General features: G+C 43.9%; 1 protein-coding gene across 2 annotated transcripts in view; it reads left to right on the top strand.

Moving 5' to 3' along the window:
* The first annotated feature begins 541 nt into the window (after positions 1 to 541).
* The window catches only part of LOC115136047 (MAP/microtubule affinity-regulating kinase 4-like), a 60,092-nt gene continuing 40,308 nt past the window's right edge, over positions 542 to 20,325 (top strand). For both annotated transcript variants that reach the window (XM_029671402.2, XM_029671400.2), the window contains exons 1-3: positions 542 to 1,284; positions 9,023 to 9,220; positions 10,226 to 10,279. In XM_029671402.2, coding sequence (XP_029527262.1) covers positions 1,234 to 1,284; positions 9,023 to 9,220; positions 10,226 to 10,279 — 303 coding nt within the window. In that variant the 5' untranslated portion in view covers positions 542 to 1,233. The remainder of the gene's footprint in view (positions 1,285 to 9,022; positions 9,221 to 10,225; positions 10,280 to 20,325) is intronic.

Below are 20,325 nucleotides of genomic sequence, written 5' to 3'. Positions count from 1 at the left end.
ACATACCATTTGTGTTTTTATATCTGATTTAGATGTCCAAACATTTGAATTCCTTTATTTCTTATACACTTTAATATTAGGCTATACACTTTAGGCCTAGTCCTGATTTGATCTGCAACATAGTTGTAACTAGGCTAGTCCAAGTCTACAATACCAAAAGTGATGTCCAATTAACTCTCCCTTTTGGAATCATTTATTCCTATTAATCTTCATATCATAAAAAATGGCCAGGCTCCCGATTTGACTAGAGAAGGTATATTGGTCGATCTGTAAACTAGCCTACAATAATCCCAATGTGTGCACCTGCTCTGGAGTGATGGCTTTGGTTGGGAGAACACCTTAAAAATGGATTGATGCATTGGAGAGCGTGGCGGGGTGTTTGTTTATCTAAATACTGGCTTAGGCTATAGCTAACCAATCAGAATAGCACCGATCGTAATGTACTGTAATGGTTTGAATACAAATGCAAGAACAAACAATAGGCTACATAAATGATGCAGTGGGCCTATAATACATATTGAAGATGGGTCAGTGATTTAAACACGCTCATTCCCTCTGCAGTTTTGGATAGGTTTATTTTACGCTCAAGTTTACGCTCATAAAATAGGCAGTGCGTTTTCGGTTGGTGGATGTGTCAGTAAGCGTCTTTGACGGGAGAATTGGCGCATCTCACGGAGCAGCCACCAGGACAATCGGGTTATGAACGATTCGGCCTTTTTGCAAAAATACCCTATGTTTTCCCGTGGAGTGATGCAATCACCGTCGGTTGCATGCAGGACAGCGATGGGCCATTGGTAGATCATACAGTTGTATTATTATAAACGGGGACGCTCCTCCCGAAGCCATATTTGTTTTGTATGCCAAACTGAGGCAGGGGGTGGAGAGTCGCTACAGAAACATTGGGCTTTGGCCAAACATCACCCTGTATTAGTCCATAATTGACGTTTAGTCGTGGGTTTACGTTCCTTTTCGTGCAAAATTTCCGAATTGAGCGAATTTTGCCAGAGAAATGCAGCTTGCTTGAGGACACCCCCGATATCGGTTGGCTGCTGCTGCCATGATTGGCAGAAGTCTCCTCTCGATCACTGCTTCGCGGGTTGGAGAAGAAGCAGATTGATTTGGACCTCGTCCCAGCTGCGGAACTGCCGATGTCGGATGTTATTATCAGGGGAGCCTGATCCTGTAAATATTAGAAGCGCAAACAAAGAGTAATTCTGGAAAAACTCAGGGAAAATGTCTTCTCGTTCTGCGTTACCGTCTGGGAACGACAGGGGCACGGACCATGTAAGTGGAATTATTAGGCTATCCCCATAATTTGTGTGCATGCAGAAATTCTGCATCCTATGTGGATTATTGTTTTATGTCTCATAATATGGTGCCTTACATTCACCATATTTATTTGTAGCGCATATTATATGGAGTGCATTTTGGTTGTTTGAAAAGGGAGCCAGTTTATGAGAGTGGATGGATATTTAGCATAGCAGGTTCTCTCAAAATGGGCCGTATCCTTGAACGTTTTAACAGCGAAAGAGATGATGGCAAAAGGCGAACAGACCGGGATGAGTCCATCCGCATACGATAACACTCAGTCAGTGGATATGCGCAGAAGCTTCATACTAACCGTCACCTATTTATAACGCTGTATAGATAGTGATGTCACGTACTGCCGGTGTATTCCAGCCGTTATGACTGGCATATTGTCGTACACTATTAATAAAAACGAGAAAACTTCACTAGCCCGATTGATTTTAAGATAACTCTTTCGGATCATTGCATACAATGTTGTGCAAATGCAATTGATTGCTGCGTATAGCGGACTATACAGAGCTATCGGGTTAAACAGCGCAGCGCCATCCGCTACAGCCTCTAGCCAGTAGCAGTCGGGCCCGGACAAGCAACAATAGAGATTAGTAATAAACATAATCTATCTAGCTACAGCGCCTTCGGAAAGTATTCAGACCCCTTGACTTTTTCCACATTTTGTTACATTACAGCCTTATTCTAAAATGGATTAAATGAAAAATCCGCAATCTACACACAATACCCTATAATGACAAAGCAAAACAGGTTTTTAGACATTTTTGCAAATGTATATTTTTTAAAACTGAAATATGACATTTACATAATCATTCAGACCCTTTACTTAGTGCTCTGTTGAAGCACCTTTGACAGCGATTACAGCCTTGAGTCTACTTGGGTATGACACTACAAGCTTGGCACACCTATATTTGGGGAGTTTCTCCCATTCTTCCCTGCAGATCCTCTCAAACTCTGTCAGATTGGATGGGGAGCGTTGCTGCACAGCTATTTTCAGGTCTCACCAGATATGTTTGATGGGTTCTAGTCCAGGCTCTGGCTAGGCCACTCAAGGACGTTCAGAGAATTGTCCCAAAGCCACTCCTGCGTTGTCTTGGCTGTGTGCTTAGGGTCATTGTCCTGTTGGAAGGTGAACCTTCATCCCAGTCTGAGGTCCTGAGCACTCTGGAGCAGGTTTTCATCAAGGATCTCTCTGTACTTGGCTCCATTCATCTTTCCCTAGATCCCGACTAATCTCCCAGTCCCTGCTGCTGAAAAACCTCCCCACAGCATGACGCTGCAGCCACCATGCTTCACCGTAGGGATGGTGCTAGGTTTCCTCCAGACGTGACGCTTGGCATTCAGGCCAAGAGTTCAATCTTAGTTTCATCAGATCAGAGAATCTTGTTTGTCATGGTTTGAGAGTCCTTTAGGTGCCTTTTGGCAAACTACAAGTGGGCAGTCAGATGCCTTTTACTGAGGAGTCGCTTCCGTCTGGCCACTCTACTATAAAGGCCTGATTTGTGGAGTGCTCCATAGATGGTTGTCCTTCTGGAAGGTTCTCCCATCTCCACAGACGAACTCTGGAGCTCTGTCAGAGTGACCATCGGGTTCTTGCTCTAGGAAGAGTTCTGGTGGTTCAAAACTTCTTCCATTTAAGAATGAATGGAGGCCACTGTGTTCTTGGGGACCATCAATGCTGCCGAAATTTTGCGGTACCCTTCCCCGGATTTGTGCCTCGACACAATCCAGTCTATGAGCTCTATGGAAAATTCCTTCGACTTCATGGCTTGGTTTTTGCTCTGACATGTACAGTCAACTGTGGGACCTTATATAGACAGGTGTGTGCCTTTCCAAATCATGTTCAATCAATTTACCACTGGTGGACTCCAATCAAGTTGTAGAAACATCACAAGAGACATGTGCACCTGAGCTCAATTTCGAGTCTCATAGCAAAGGGTCTGAATACTTATGTAAATAAGGTATTTCTGTTTTAATTTTTTTAATACATTTGCAGAAATGTCTAAACCTGTTTTTGATTTGTCATTACGGGGTATTGTGTGTAGATTGATGAGGAAAAGTTATATTTCATCAATTTTAGAATAAGGCTGTAACATAACAACATGTGGAAAAGGGGAAGGGGCCTGAATACTTTCCAAATGCACTGTAGGCCTATCTAATTTGCTTAACATACTATATGCACTTGTGTATGGGGGTTCCTCTTTAGATGTGATTCCATAAATGGTAATTTCTCTGCTGAAATGTGTGTTTATCAAGGAACTGTTTGATGAAGCAATCTGTCATTATTACGAATCCCAAATGTTTGTGTGGAGACTGTGGTTACATCCCAAATGGCACCCTATTCCCTATAAAGTGCACTACTTTTGACCAGAGCCCCATGGGCCTCTTCCTTATTTAGTGGACATAACCATTTCGCTACACTCGCAATAACATCTGCTAACCATGTGATTGTGACCAATAAAATTTGATTTGATTTGATACTTTTGATACTACTTTTTCAAAAGTAGTGCATTTTAAAGGGAATAGGTTGCCATTCAGGCAGAGAGCAGGAGGACATGCTGAGGGGATGGAAGTGTTAAGCCTCAGGCCTCGAGACTGGCCAGGGACCACTGTGCCTGCATCTGCTCTCTCTCTCTCTCTCTCTCTCTCTCTCTCTCTCTCTCTCTCTCTCTCTCTCTCTCTCTCTCTCTCTCTCTCTCTCTACACCTCTCTCTCTCTGCCTCTCTCTCTCCACCTCTCTCTCTCTCTCTCTACCTCTCTCTCTCCACCTCTCTCTCTCTCTCTCCACCTCTCTCTCTCTCTCTCTCCGCCTCTCTCTCTCTCCACCTCTCTCTCTCTCTCTCTCTCTCTCTACCTCTCTCTCTCCACCCCTCTCTCTCTCTGCCTCTCTCTGTTTCTCTCTCTTTTCTCTCACTCTCTTACTGGCATCTTATTCTCCTGTTTTTTTGGGCCCTGTTTCCTTTTGATCACATGACACATTTTTTCTTATGCTCTGCTGCCTGCCTGAATGACTGAAAATTAGCCATGACTCAAGCTTTGGATTGGATCTTCACAGCACCTATTACTAAAGCTGTTGGGTTCTGGAATCGAGCACTTACTAGCATGTGATGCATACCAGTCCTGGGTTCAAATTCTATTTGAAATAATTTCAAATACTTTAGCTGTGTTTGATTGAGCTTGCCTCTTGCAATAGAGCCGATAGAACACTCCCAAAAATGCAAATCCTGCACAAATGGCACTCCAGGCAGTCTAAAACAAACACTCAAAATATTTGAAAGATTTCAAATAGTATTTGAACCCAGGTTTGATGTACACGAGCTCAGTATTTGTAGTGCTAGAAGTAACATCAGTGATCTTGGCATCTTGGCCCCTGACTAAGTATTTAACACGGACATTATGTGACTGGTCACCAGTGGTGTAAATGACTTAAGTAAAAATACTTTAAAGTACTACTTAAGTCTTTTTGGTGGGTATCTGTACTTTACTATTTATATTTTTGACAACATTTCCTCTTACATTCCTAAAAAAACGATGTACTTTTTACTCCATACATTTTCCCTGACACCCAAAAGTAGTCGTTACATTTAGAATGTATTTGGCTAAGGTGTATGTATACTTTTGACTTCAACTGCATGAACAAATGGATCTAGGGAAAACAATGTTACATCAGTGTTATCTTGCTTAGAGGTTTTCACTCTCAGTATTACCATAAGCATGCCCCATTCAAGAAATTTAGAACCAGGAACAGATATAGCCCTTGGTTCTCCCCAGACCTGACTGCCCTTAACCAACACAAAAACATCTATGACGTTCTGCATTAGCATCGAACAGCCCCCGTGATATGCAGCTTTTCAGGGAAGCTAGAAACCATTATACACAGGCAGTTAGAAAAGCCAAGGATAGCTTTTTCAAGCAGAAATTTGCTTCCTGCAACACTAACTCAAAAAAGTTCTGGGACACTAAAATCCATGGAGAATAAGAACACCTCCTCCCAGCTGCCCACTGCACTGAAGATAGGAAACACTGTCACCACTGATAAATCCACTATAATTGAGAATTTCAATAAGCATTTTTCTACGGCTGGCCATGCTTTCCACCTGGCTACCCCTACCCCGGTCAACAGCACTGCACCCCCCACAGCAACTCGCCCAAGCCTTCCCCATTTCCCAAATCCAGTCAGCTGATGTTCTGAAAGAGCTGCAAAATCTGGAACCCTACAAATCAGCCGGGCTAGACAATCTGGACCCTTTCTTTCTAAAATTATCTGCCGAAATCGTTGCCACCCCTATTACTAGCCTGTTCAACCTCTCTTTCGTGTCGTCTGAGATTCCCAAAGATTGGAAAGCAGCTGCGGTCATCCCCCTCTTCAAAGGGGGAGACACTCTTGACCCAACTGCTACAGACCTATATCTATCCTACCCTGCCTTTAAGGTCTTCGAAAGCCAAGTCAACAAACAGATTACCGACCATTTCGAATCTCACCATACCCTCTCTGCTATGCAATCTGGTTTCAGAGCTGGTCATGGGTGCACCTCAGCCACGCTCAAGGTCCTAAACGATATCTTAACCGCCATCGATAAGAAACATTACTGTGCAGCCGTATTCATTGATCTGGCCAAGGCTTTCGACTCTGCCAATCACCACATCCTCATCGGCAGAATCGACAGCCTTGGTTTCTCAAATGATTGCCTCGCCTGGTTCACCAACTACTTCTCCAACTACTTCTCTGAGTTCAGTGTGTCAAATCGGAGGGTCTGTTGTCCGGACCTCTGGCAGTCTCTATGGGGGTGCCACAGGGTTAAATTCTTGGACCGACTCTCTTCTCTGTATACATCAATGATGTCGCTCTTGCTGCTGGTGACTCTCTGATCCATCTCTACGCAGACAACACCATTTTGTATACTTCTGGCCCTTCTTTGGACACTGTGTTAACAACCCTCCAGGCAAGCTTCAATGCCATACAACTCTCCTTCCGTGGCCTTCAATTGCTCTTAAATACAAGTAAAACTAAATGCATGCTCTTCAACCTATCACTGCCTGCATCTGCCTGCCTGTCCAACATCACTACTCTGGACGGCTCTGACTTAGAATACGTGGACAACTACAAATACCTAGGTGTCTGGTTAGACTGTAAACTCTCCTTCCAGACCCACATCAAACATCTCCAATTCAAAGTTAAATCTAGAATTGGCTTCCTATTTCGCAACAAAGCATCCTTCACTCATGCTGCCAAACATACCCTTGTAAAACTGACCATCCTACCAATCCTCGACTTCGGCGATGTCATTTACAAAATAGCCTCCAATACCCTACTCAACAAATTGGATGCAGTCTATCACAGTGCCATCCGTTTTGTCACCAAAGCCCCATAAACTACCCACCATTGCGACCTGTACTCTCTCGTTGGCTGGCCCTCGCTTCATACTCGTCGCCAAACCCACTGGCTCCATGTCATCTACAAGACCCTGCTAGGTAAAGTTCCCCCTTATCTCAGCTCGCTGGTCACCATAGCATCACCCACCTGTAGCACGCGCTCCAGCAGGTATATCTCTCTGGTCACCCCAAAACCAATTCTTTCTTTGGCCGCCTCCCCTTCCAGTTCTCCGCTGCGAATGACTGGAACGAACTACACAAATCTATGAAACTGGAAAAACTTATCTCCCTTACTAGCTTTAAGCACCAGCTGTCAGAGCAGCTCACAGATTACTGCACCTGTACATAGCCCTCCTATAATTTAGCCCAAACAACAACCTCTTTCCCTACTGTAATTATTTTATTTATTTATTTATTTTGCTCCTTTGCACCCCATTATATTTATTTCTACTTTGCACATTCTTCCACTGCAAATCTACCATTCCAGTGTTTTACTTGCTATATTGTATTTACTTTGCCACCATGGCCTTTTTTTGCCTTTACCTCCCTTATCTCACCTCATTTGCTCACATCGTATATAGACTTGTTTCTACTGTATTATTGACTGTATGTTTGTTTTACTCCATGTGTAACTCTGTGTCATTGTGTGTCGAACTGCTTTGCTTTATCTTGGCCAGGTCGCAATTGTAAATGAGAACTTGTTCTCAACTTGCCTACCTGGTTAAATAAAGGTGAAATAAAAAATAAATAAATAAATACCCTGTCCTATTAGAGAGCCAGAGCCACCATGCTATAATGGCAGTCCAGTCCAGTAGAATAGTACCTTAAACACTACCATGCCGAGCCAAACTGTAATGGCCTGGTTACACATCCACCATAGTTGCTGAAACCATGCTGGAAGGGGCCATTTGAAAATAAAAATTCCTTCCATCCAAGCCAGCACAGTGGTGTGGTTCAGGTCATCGGTTGGCACAGTAGTGTGAAAGGGCTATTGGTCTCACAATTGGTCTTGTACCCTTTTCAGCCCGCCGAGCTGTACTGGGCTGGCCTGGTTAAGCATCCACCATAGTTGCTGGAAACGTACTAGAGAAGGCAATGTGAAAATAAAATATCAGAGCCAGCTAAGTATACTGCACAAAAATATAAACGCACTGTCACGTTCATCATATTGATGAGACCAAGGAGCAGCGTGATAGGAATACCTACTTCTTTAATTAACAAAGAACACTTAAACAAACTAACAAAATGAACGTGAGACTATAAGTTGTGTGCTGACATGCAACTACACTTAGACAATAACCCACAAAACCAAAATGGCAACCTAAATAGGATCCCCAATCAGGGACAACGATAAGCAGCTGTCTCTGATTGGGAACCAATTCAGGACACCATAGACCTACACATACCTAGACAATACCAAAACCCCATAGATATACAAAAAACCCTAGACAAGACAAAACACACATACCACCCTCGTCACACCCTGACCAAACCAAAATAATAAAGAAAACAAAGATAACTAAGGTCAGGGTGTGACAGCAACATACAACAATTTCAAAGATTTTACTGAGTTACAGTTCATATAAGGAAATAAGTCAACTGAAATAAATTCATTCGGCTCTAATCTATGGCTTTCTCATTACTGGGCAGGGGTGTGGGCAGGGGTGTGGTTAGGGGTGGGCTGGGGGGCATCATCCACTGGAGAGCTAGGCCCAGCCAATCAGAATGAGTTTGTGGTGTGCCTGGGCTGGCGTAGTTAAACATGCTCTGGGGTTGTGAGGATGTTTGGACGTACTGCCAAATTCTCTAAAACGACATTGGAGGCAGCTTATGGTAGAAAAAGGTACATTCAATTCTCTGGCAACAGGTCTGGTGGACATTCCTGCAGTCAGCATGCCAATTACACGCTCTCTCAAAACTTGAGACATCTGTGGCATTGTGTTGTGAGGCAAAACTGCACATTTTACACACCTGTGTAATGAACATGCTGTTTAATCAGCTTCTTGATATGCAACACCTGTCAGGTGGATGGATTATCTTGGCAAAGGATAAATGCTCACTAACAGGGATGTAAACAAATTTGTTCACCAAATTTGAGAGAAATAAGATTTTGTGTCTATGTACTGTAGCATTTCTGGGAATTATTTGATCAGCTCATGAATAATGAGACAAGCACTTTATATGTTGCGATTTATATTTTTGTTCAGTGTATGTTTTGGGTCACCAGGATAGTGTGAAAAGAGTTTTAGAGTTCCCAGGCTTTGCGTGGTCGTTGTTATCGGGGTGCTGGTGGTGACCCCCCCCCCCTTTCCCATATATTCTCTCCCCCCAGCATGTGACCCTGGCTGCCAGCCGCTCAGACAAGGGAACCAGCCTGTCCAGCCGCTCGCTGGGTGCCCGCTGCAGGAACTCCATGGCCTCCTGCTCTGACGAGACTCCGCACATCGGCAACTACCGCCTGCTCAAGACCATCGGCAAGGGCAACTTTGCCAAGGTCAAACTGGCGCGCCACATCCTGACGGGCAAGGAGGTGAGGCTGGGGCACAGGGAGGGTGGGGGGTTGTTGGGTAAGGTACATGATGCACAGGAAGGGTGCTAGTCATAGAAAGCGTAGAAATAGTGTACTTTTCTATGGTAGTGAGTTGGACGGATGCATGGGGCCCAATCCCAAATTGACCCCTAGACCCAGCATAGCCAGAAGCTTCACTCTAGTGTTTATACCAAGCAAATTATCTCAAATCTCTTCAGATGCATAGGATGTCAAGTCTAGGGCAGGGATCATCAACTAGATTCAGTCGCGGGCCGATTTTCTTGGGCGGCTGGTCGGGGGGCCGGAACATAATTTCAAATAATTTGTAGACTGCAAATTGACTGCAAGAAGCCTAAACAGATATAATATTTGAATTAAACATAAGAATTTCAAACCTTGATTACATTTGTATAGCATCACGTCTCTCTATTATACTTGGGAATACTTGGGAACAGATTTCCAAAATTAAAATCACTTGGAGCTGATTTCCTGGTGTTTTTACATTATTTTATGTCCAACAATTACAGAGAGAGGCACGGGGAGAGAAAAAGAGCGGCACAGAGAGAGAGAGAGCAGCTTGGAGAGAGGGAGAGAGGCAGGAGGGAGAGGAGGAGGAGAGAGAGAGAGGAGGAGGAGGAGAGAAAGCAAGAGAGATGGAGAGAGAGCAAGCGGAGGCAAAGAGAGAGGGGGAGGTGGGAATAAAACCACCCACGGGTTGTCAGTTGGGGAACCCTGGTCTTGGGTTTGGGTTGTTGTAGTGATGGGGGGGGACATGGGATATAGGGCAGAGATGTGAGACTTGGTCATGGATAAGAGGGGTAGGAAGTGGATGGGAGGGGGTTCTGTAGTTGTGGTTGTTCTTTTATTTAGATGGATCCCCATTAGCTTTGGCCTTAGCGACCACTAGTTTTACTACTGGGATGTTTTTGTCTTCTTGTTGTGCTTTTTTGTAAAATGTTCTTCTTTGCTTTCTCTGACCCCAAGTTCTCCTCATGCCTCCTCCAGGTTGCAATAAAAATCATTGACAAAACTCAGTTGAATCCAACCAGCCTACAAAAGGTGAGTATTGGCCATTTGCGTTTTTAAATTATCAATCTGTTTTTTTCAGTCACAGTGGACGTGACTTTAATAAACGCTTAATGAACACTTAATAAATGCTTAATAAACTCCCTCTTTTCCCATTGACATTACACTGAGTAAGATCACCATAAGTCTCACAATCAGGCAGGGGCACTTTATTAAGTGAGTTTTATCAATGACTGAATTACTAAAGGAAATCAGGAAACCTGCAGCAGGATCAGTGTTTTTGTGGAACGCTGCTACTCTGGTCTCCTGATTAGTGAGAGAGCAAGAGAGAGAGAGAGGGACGTGATACTGTTTGGCAGGTGCTGTGAACTGGATGACTGGATAACTGACTGAAAGGAAGGATGTCTGGATGACTGGTTGACTAGATGGAAGGACGACTGGATGACAAGTTGACTGCATAATTATATGACTGGGTGACTGGATTACTGGGTGACTGGATAACTGGATTACTAGATGGAGGATGGCTGGCTGACTGGATAGAAGGACGACTGGATGACTGACTGGGTGACTGGAAAATGAAACAGCTGTGAATTTGAAGGTGTATATATTGGTTGTTGCTGTGAAAGCAGCTATTTTGTTTTGCGGTTGGCATGAGTTGCAAGTGTGTCTTTGGGAATGGTGAGGTCTGTCACAGTGAGATGATTTGATGTTCATCAGCACGTTCAGGGTATATCCCGAATGATAGACAGTGGACACTTGGGTTTTACCAGAACCAGAATGGTGGACAAACAGGCTAGTTGTTCCTGTGCATAAATGGAAGACCCACAATGGACGCTCAGGATTTGCTGTGCATGAAGGGTATAAGAAACATGGCTGACAATCAGGGATCATTGACCATTGGCTACGTTCCAATGCATGCCCAATATATTGCCTAATTTTAAGTCGTATGCTAGTATATGGATATTGGAACAGAGCCTTCAGGATGACTCAGATTTTTCCTGGCTCAAAAAAAGGTAGTAGGTGGTAACTCAGTGAGGCAGTAGTCACGGTCAGCCGACCTAAGAATTCACTATGCAGGAAAAACCCTGGACTCATCACATGCAAGTATCTTGATCCTATCATCAAACTACCTCACAATACTAGATGCTAACTTACTTCCTGTTTTGAGAATATTTCTCAGGTCACACCATCAGGGCAGAATTTAACATGCAACACAAACATGCAATACTCAGAGTAAAGAGAGAAAGGGAAAATGTAAAGACATGAATACACATATAGTACTTTAACTTGTAGTGCACATGGTAACATTGCCTCATAACCCCCCACTTGTACATACATGTTTGTTTCACGTTTGTTTTACTATACTTGTTGGGTCCAAACAATTGAATCCCATTCAAAATCATGTTTCCCTTACCCCTAACTTAACCCTAAGATTTTAATGGCGCTGACGGAGATGGCAGCATCGCAACTAGCTCTTAAGCAACTCTGCAGTATTTTGTTTGTTTATGTACTATTTTTTCCGTTATTAGCTCAGGAATGGATTTGTGTCATTACATACAGCCGGGAAGAACTATTGGATATTAGAGCGGCAGTAACTCACCAGAACTTCCAGCATTAATACCAGGATTAGGACTTCCATGAAGCAGATCCTTTGTTTGCTCTCCCCAGGGCAATTTAACTTATTCCAGAGGCTGACCCAAAACAACGCCGGTGAAGGAGATGTACTCGAGGCGGTCTTCTGGTCCGACTTAGGAAGCGCGCACACCATCCACCGCTCCCGAGTATTTTACTCGCAAGGCTGCAGGCCCAGACGGCATCCCCAGCCGCGCCCTCAGAGCATGCGCAGACCAGCTGGCCGGTGTGTTTACGGACATATTCAATCAATCCCTATACCAGTCTGCTGTTCCCACATGCTTCAAGAGGGCCACCATTGTTCCTGTTCCCAAGAAAGCTAAGGTAACTGAGCTAAACGACTACCGCCCCGTAGCACTCACTTCCGTCATCATGAAGTGCTTTGAGAGACTAGTCAAGGACCATATCACCTCCACCCTACCTGACACCCTAGACCCACTCCAATTTGCTTACCGCCCAAATAGGTCCACAGACAATGCAATCTCAACCACACTGCACACTGCCCTAACCCACCTGGACAAGAGGAATACCTATGTGAGAATGCTGTTCATCGACTACAGCTCGGCATTCAACACCATAGTACCCTCCAAGCTCGTCATCAAGCTCGAGACCCTGGGTCTCGACCCCGCCCTGTGCAACTGGGTACTGGACTTCCTGACGGGCCGCCCCCAGGTGGTGAGGGTAGGCAACAACATCTCCTCCCCGCTGATCCTCAACACGGGGGCCCCACAAGGGTGCGTTCTGAGCCCTCTCCTGTACTCCCTGTTCACCCACGACTGCGTGGCCACGCACGCCTCCAACTCAATCATCAAGTTTGCGGACGACACAACAGTGGTAGGCTTGATTACCAACAACGACGAGACGGCCTACAGGGAGGAGGTGAGGGCCCTCGGAGTGTGGTGTCAGGAAAATAACCTCACACTCAACGTCAACAAAACTAAGGAGATGATTGTGGACTTCAGGAAAAAGCAGAGGGAACGCCCCGCTATCCACATCGATGGAACAGTAGTGGAGAGGGTAGCAAGTTTTAAGTTCCTCGGCATACACATCACAGACAAACTGAATTGGTCCACTCACACTGACAGCGTCGTGAAGAAGGCGCAGCAGCGCCTCTTCAACCTCAGGAGGCTGAAGAAATTCGGCTTGTCACCAAAAGCACTCACAAACTTCTACAGATGCACAATCGAGAGCATCCTGGCGGGCTGTATCACCGCCTGGTACGGCAACTGCTCCGCCCTCAACCGTAAGGCTCTCCAGAGGGTAGTGAGGTCTGCACAACGCATCACCGGGGGCAAACTACCTGCCCTACAGGACACCTACACCACCCGATGTTACAGGAAGGCCATAAAGATCATCAAGGACATCAACCACCCGAACCACTGCCTGTTCACCCCGCTATCATCCAGAAGGCGAGGTCAGTACAGGTGCATCAAAGCTGGGACCGAGAGACTGAAAAACAGCTTCTATCTCAAGGCCATCAGACTGTTAAACAGCCACCACTAACATTGAGTGGCTGCTGCCAACACACATTGACACTGACCCAACTCCAGCCACTTTAATAATGGGAATTGATGGGAAATGTTGTAAATATATCACTAGCCACTTTAAACAATGCTACCTTATATAATGTTACTTACCCTACATTATTCATCTCATATGCATACGTATATACTGTACTCTACATCATCGACTGCATCCTTATGTAATACATGTATCACTAGCCACTTTAACTATGCCACTTTGTTTACTTTGTCTACATTCTCATCTCATATGTATATACTGTACTCGATACCATCTACTGTATGCTGCTCTGTACCATCACTCATTCATATATCCTTATGTACATATTCTTTATCCCCTTACACTGTGTATAAGACAGTAGTTTTGGAATTGTTAGTTAGATTACTTGTTGGTTATCACTGCATTGTCGGAACTAGAAGCACAAGCATTTCGCTACACTCGCATTAACATCTGCTAACCATGTGTATGTGACAAATAAAATTTGATTTGATTTGATTTTCGCTAATGTCCAACCTCTGGATAATAAAATTGATGAGCTCAAGGAGAGAGTTGCTTTTCAGAGAGACACCAGGGATTGTAACATACTCTGCTTCACGGAAATGGCTCTCTCTATACAGTCTGACTCTGTAAAACCAGTTGGGTTCTCAATACATCGCGCCGACAGGAACAAACATCTCTCCGAGAAGCAGAAAGGTGGAGGTATATGTTTTATGATTAACGACTTATGGTGTAACTGTTATAACATACAGGAACTCAAGTCCTTCTGAATATCTCACGATCAAATGCCGACCGTACTATCTCCCAAGATCATTTTTGTCAATGATAGCCACAGCGGTTTATACCCCCCCCCAAGCGGATGCCACGATGGCCCTCAAAGAACTTCACTGGACTTTATGCAAACTGAAAACCACATATCCACAGGCTGCAGTTATTGTAGCTGGGGGTTTTAACAACGCAAATTTGAGGAAAAGGCTCCCGAAATTCTATCAACATATTGATTGTTGTACTTGCGCTGCTAAAACGCTCGACCATTGCTATACACCTTCCAGAATGCATATAAGGTCTTTCCCAGCCCTCCATTCAGCAAATTGGACCATGATTCCGTGTTGCTCCTCCCATCCTATGTATAGGCAGGAACTCAATCAAGAAGCATCCGTGGTAAGGACTATTCAACGCTGGTCTGACCAATCGGAATCCACGCTTCAATATTTTGATCACGGCGGACTGGGATATGTTCAGAGTAGCTTCAGAAAATATTATCGACACATATACCGATACGGTGAATGAGTTTATCAGGAAGTGCATAGGAGATTCTTGCATAGGAGATCGAGACAGTTGTACCCACTGTGACTATTAAAACCTACCCCAACCAGAAACTGTGGCTAGATGGGAGCATTCACGCGAAAAACTGAAAACGAGAACCACCGCTTTTAACCAGGGCAAGAAGACTGGGAATATGGAAGAATACAAACAGTGTACTTATTCCCTCTGCAAGCAATCAAGCAAGCTAAACATCGGTATAGGGACAAAGTTGAGTCCCAGTTCAAAGCTGACTTCCACAATTAGTCACTTTAATTGTGTGTAAATATTGCATCACCCATCTCAAATATATACTGTACTCTCTACTATGCCATTGTATCTTATCCAATGCCTCTCTGACATATTTATTTATATTCTTAATCCATTCCTTACTTAGATTTACATGTATTTTGGGTATATGTTGTGAAACTGTTAGATATTACTGCACTGTCGGAGCTAGCATTTCGCTACACTCGCAATAACATCTGCTAAACACGTGTATGTGACCAATAAAATTTGATTTGATTTGATAACCCTGACATCTAACCTCTAACCCCACAAGGATAGTAAAACCAAACACACACACACACACTATGTCGACTCAGTGCTGAGATGTGTCTCCCTCGTTGTGCTAGTCAGAGGTCCGTCTCTCTCTCCTCTCTCTCTCTCTTTCTTCTCTCTCTCTCTCTCTCTCTCTCTCTCTCTTTCTCGTCCTCTTTCTCTCTCTTTTTAAATTTGTCTTCCCCTCTCTCTCTCTATCTCTTTCTACCCCCCTTAGCTCTGTGGCGGCACACATGAACTCCTCCACTGGGGGGCACGAATTGAACAGACCGGAAGGAGCCAATCAAGGATGAAATAATTGTTCATAATGGCGCTGTGTGTGTGCGTGGGGGATAGTGTTGGATTGGGAGAATGTCTGTAGTGTTCAGCACATCATGGTTTTGTTGGACTGTAGGACCGTCTCATATGTGGGTTAATGATATAAATATGAGGGACAGGATCATTGTGGGTTCGATTCCTGCTGAGGCCACCCATACGGAGATGTATGCACAAATGACTGTACTCACTTTGGATAAAAAAGGTTTTTCTAAATGGTGCACAGTCCTCGCCATATGTATTTGGAAAGTGAAGCTAACATTACAATTTTGTCTCTATACTCCAACATTTTGGATTTGAGATCAAAAGACTACATAAATGGCCAATACTCACATAAATATGTCTTACTATTTAGAAATTAATGCACTTATCATGTCCAATAGTAACTAAATGATGGATAATATCTGGAGTAATTTTCTTTCTAAGTGTGGAAATAAGAAGTTTGTGAATACTTCTCAATTGATCCTGATAATACCATGATAAAGAAAAAACATGAATGGATCATGAATAATGATGCACAAAAACATACTAGCCACTCACCATTTTTTTTGGGGGGGGGGGTATGGTCTTTGTGCCTCTCTGTGCCTTTTTTTGCGTTTAGGAACCTGTTCTATTCTCACTTACCAAAAAAGTGACTCCATAATGACAAGACATTATTCAATATTCAGTTAATATTGGACAAGACATTACCCAAAACACAGCCAAAGCAAACTGTAAATTCCTCTAACACGAAGATGATAATGAAGCATAATGATGCAGTTATTGTGTGCAAGGGATATGAGACCATATACTTAACTTTTGACTACTTTAAAACACTATAAGTGAATCTGTCCAAATACTTAGGGCTTCTTACTTATGGGACTAGATACATAAAGTGCTTTTTATGGCTTAATGGTAAAACTGATATATATATATATATATATACAGTGGGGCAAAAAAGTATTTAGTCAGACACCAATTGTGCAAGTTCTCCCACTTAAAAATATGAGAGAGGCCTGTAATTTTCATCATAGGTACACTTCAACTATGACAGACAAAATTAGAATGGATGATAGCGGGGTGAACAGGCAGTGGCTCGGGTGGTTGTTGTCCTTGATTAACTTTTTGGCCTTCCTGTGACATCGGGTGCTGTAGGTGTCCTGGAGGGCAGGTAGTTTGCCCCCGGTGATGCGTTGGGCAGACCGCACCACTCTCTGGAGAGCCTTGCTCTTGTGAGCGATGCAGTGATGTGTTTGCCGAGGAACTTGAAGCTTTCCACCTTCTCCACTGCGGTCCACGATCAGATCCTTTGTTTTGCTGACTTGTGGTGAGAGGTTATTTTCCTGGCACCACACTCCCAGGGCCCTCACCTCCTCCCTGTAGGCTGTCTTGTTGTTGGTAATCAGGCCTACTACTGTTGTGTCGTCTGCAAACTTGATGATTGAGTTGGAGGCGTTTGTGGCCACGCAGTCATGGGTGAACAGGGAGTACAAGAAGGGGCTGAGTACGCATCCTTGTGGGGCCCAAGTGTTGAGGATCAGTGAAGTAGAGGTGTTCTTTCCTACCTTCACCACCTGGGGGAGGCCCGTCAGGAAGTCCAGGACCAAATTGCACAGGGCGGGGTTCAGACCCAGGGCCTCAAGCTTAATGATGAGCTTGGAGGGTACTATGGTGTTGAATGCTGAGCTATAGTCAATGAACAGCATTCCTACATAGGTATTACTCTTGTCCAGATGGGATAGGGCAGTGTGCAGTGTGATGGCGATTGCATCATCTTTGGATCTATTGGGGCGGTATAGAAGTTGGTCGAGGTTGTCAGAAAAGGTAGAGGTGGTGTAATCCTTAACTAGCCTCTCAAAGTACTTCATGATGATGGGGTGATAGTCATTTATTTCAGTTACCTTTGCTTTCTTGGGTACAGGAATAATGGTGAACATGTTGAAGCATGTGGGGATAGCAGAATGGGATAAGGAGAGATTGAATATGTCCGTAAACACTCCAGCCAGCTGGTCTGCGCATGCTCTGAGGATGCGGCTAGGGATGCCGTCTGGGCCAACAGCCTTGTGAGGGTTAACTCACTTAAATGTCTTACTCACGTCGACCACGGAGAAGGAGAGCCCACAGTCCTTGGTAGCGGGCCGTGACGGTGGTACTGTGTTATCCTCAAAGCGGGCGAAGAAGGTGTTTAGCTTGTCCGGAAGCAAGACGTGACTGGTTTTTCCTTTGTAATCCATGATTGTTTCTAGACCCTGCCACATACATCTTGTGTCTGAGCCATTGAATTGTGACTCCACTTTGTCTCTATACTGACGTTTTGCCTGTTTGATTGCCTTACGGAGGGAATAACTCCACTGTTTGTATTCGGCCATATCCCAGTCAACCTGCCAATCTTAAATACGAATGTTGCCATCTATCCACAATTTCTGTTTAGGGTAGGTTTTAATAGTCACAGTTGATACAACATCTCCTATACACTTCCTGATAAACTCACCGTATCAGTGTATTCGTTGATGTTATTCTCTGAGGCTACCCGGAACATATCCCAGTCCGCGTGATCAAACCAAACTTGAAGTGTGGATTCCGATTGCTCAGACCAACATTGGATAGTTCTTAGCACGGGTACTTCCTGTTTAAGTTTATGCCTATAGGAAGGGAGGAGCCAAATGGAGTCGTGATCAGATTTGCCGAAGGGAGGGTGAGGAGGGCCTTGTAGGCATCCCGCAAGTTGGAGTAGCAATGGTTGAGTGTTTTAGCAACGCGAGTACTACAGTCAATGTGTTGATAGAACTTCGGTAGCGTTTTTCGGCTTGAGGGGGAATATACATGACTGTGACTATAACCAAAGTGAATTCTCTTGGGATGTAATACTGTCGGCATTAGATTGTGAGGTATTCTAGGTCGGGTGAACAAAAGAACTTGAGTTCCTGTATGTCAGGGGTTCTTAAACTTTTTCAGCCTGGGACCCAAATGAGATTTTCTGTATTTTCTTGGGACCCAAGCTTAGGAAAATATGCAACTATACATAAATATTTATATAATAAATATTTCATTGCCCTTATGCCTAAAACAAATGCAATATAGACAAAACAAATAACAATGAAATTAAATATCCATATAAATATCTATTCAGGTTTATTTTCCCCCATTAAAAACACTCTTACATATCTGTCAAGGTTGGAACTGGTGCTGTTAAAATACAACAAATAATTTTGATTCTGAACTGAAATAAACTGATCGATCACATCACACAGATTTAGACCAGAAAACACACACATACACTGTCCTAATGAGAGGTGTGTGGCTGGTTGAAGTTTTCAACAAGCATGTCTATTTGGGCTCTGTTTTTTAAACCATTTCTGTACTTGTTTTTTAAAGTGTGTCAGAGTTGAGAACCCTGACTTGCATAGGTATGTGGTGCCAAACTGGTTTAGAACATCTACTGCTTTCTCAGTCAGGCAGGAGACCACTTTCTGCTGTAGATGAGCAAACCAGAACTGTGTGAGTGTGTTTGCCTCAAACAGCATCTTGCTTCAATCAGTGTATTCCAGTTAATACATTTTAACAGCAACAGTTCCAACCTAGACTTTCTTTCAACAATAATTTCTACAGTAAGATGTACAGTAAGCTTGATCATTTTTCATCTTCATCTGCACTATCAGTAGCTAGCTTGCTTTGGCGAATGTTAGCTTTTAGCTGTGTACAAGGCCAGGGGATTGTTTGAAAGAGAAACTCACATCTACTACTATGAGAGTTAGTACTCCCGTATTTCTGCTTATCATCACCTGTTATAAAATGACAACAATGCCTTGTTAGCTGACTTACTTTTCCACTGTCGAAGCACTGTTTCCTGAAGCATTCTGCCCTGAAGCATTCTGCCCTGATTTTCAAGAAAACTGCAGAAAAAAGATCTGGTAAACCGTGAAACACACAGCATCTCCTTCTCCCACTTGCACAGCTACCAATCTAAGCAGAGACCGCTGCTAAGCAGAGAGCGCACTGAACAGAGAGCGCAGATGCACTTGGCCAAATCAATTCCAGTAATTAATGAAATAATTATACATTTACTCTCACACGTCGAGACCCACCATTAACAGGTCCGTGACCCACCCATACTTTAAGAAAGGCTGCTGTATGTTATCACAATCACACCATGAGTGGTTAATCATGAAACATACACCCCTGACCTTCTTCTTCCCAGAGAGATATTAATCCTGTCTGCGCAATGAACTGAGAACCTAACTGGCTGTACGGACTCAGACAAGCTCAGGGACTCGTCAACTTTATTATCCAGAGACTGAACATTAGCGAGTAATATACTTGGAAGCGGTGAGTGATGTGCGCACCTCCTGAGTCGGACTAGAAGTCCTCTCCGAGTACCTCTCCTCCGCCGGCAGTGTTTTGGATCAGCCTCTGGAATCAGTTCAATTGCCCTGTGCTGTACGAACAAAGGATCTGATTCGGGAAAGTTGTATTTCTGGTCGTAATGCTGGTAATGCTGGTTACCGCCAGTCAATATATCCAAAAGTTCTTCCCGGCTGTATGTAATAACACACAAACAAATCTGGGCTAACAATGTAAGAAATAACACATTAAAAAAACACTGCAAAGTTTCCTAAGAGCTAGAAGCACGGTGGCCCTATCTGTCGGCGCAATTTTAATAGAATGTAGAAGCATGGTGGCTAGGAAAAACTCCCTAGAAGGCAGGAACCTAGGAAGAAACCTAGAGAAGAACCACTCTCTGAGGGGTGGCCTGTCCTCTTCTGGTTGTTCCC

This window comes from Oncorhynchus nerka, linkage group LG10 (genome assembly GCF_034236695.1).
Source record: "Oncorhynchus nerka isolate Pitt River linkage group LG10, Oner_Uvic_2.0, whole genome shotgun sequence".
NCBI classification, from domain to species: domain Eukaryota; kingdom Metazoa; phylum Chordata; class Actinopteri; order Salmoniformes; family Salmonidae; genus Oncorhynchus; species Oncorhynchus nerka.
Note: the sequence above shows the minus strand (reverse complement) of the source record. Positions and strands in the feature narration are given on the sequence as shown.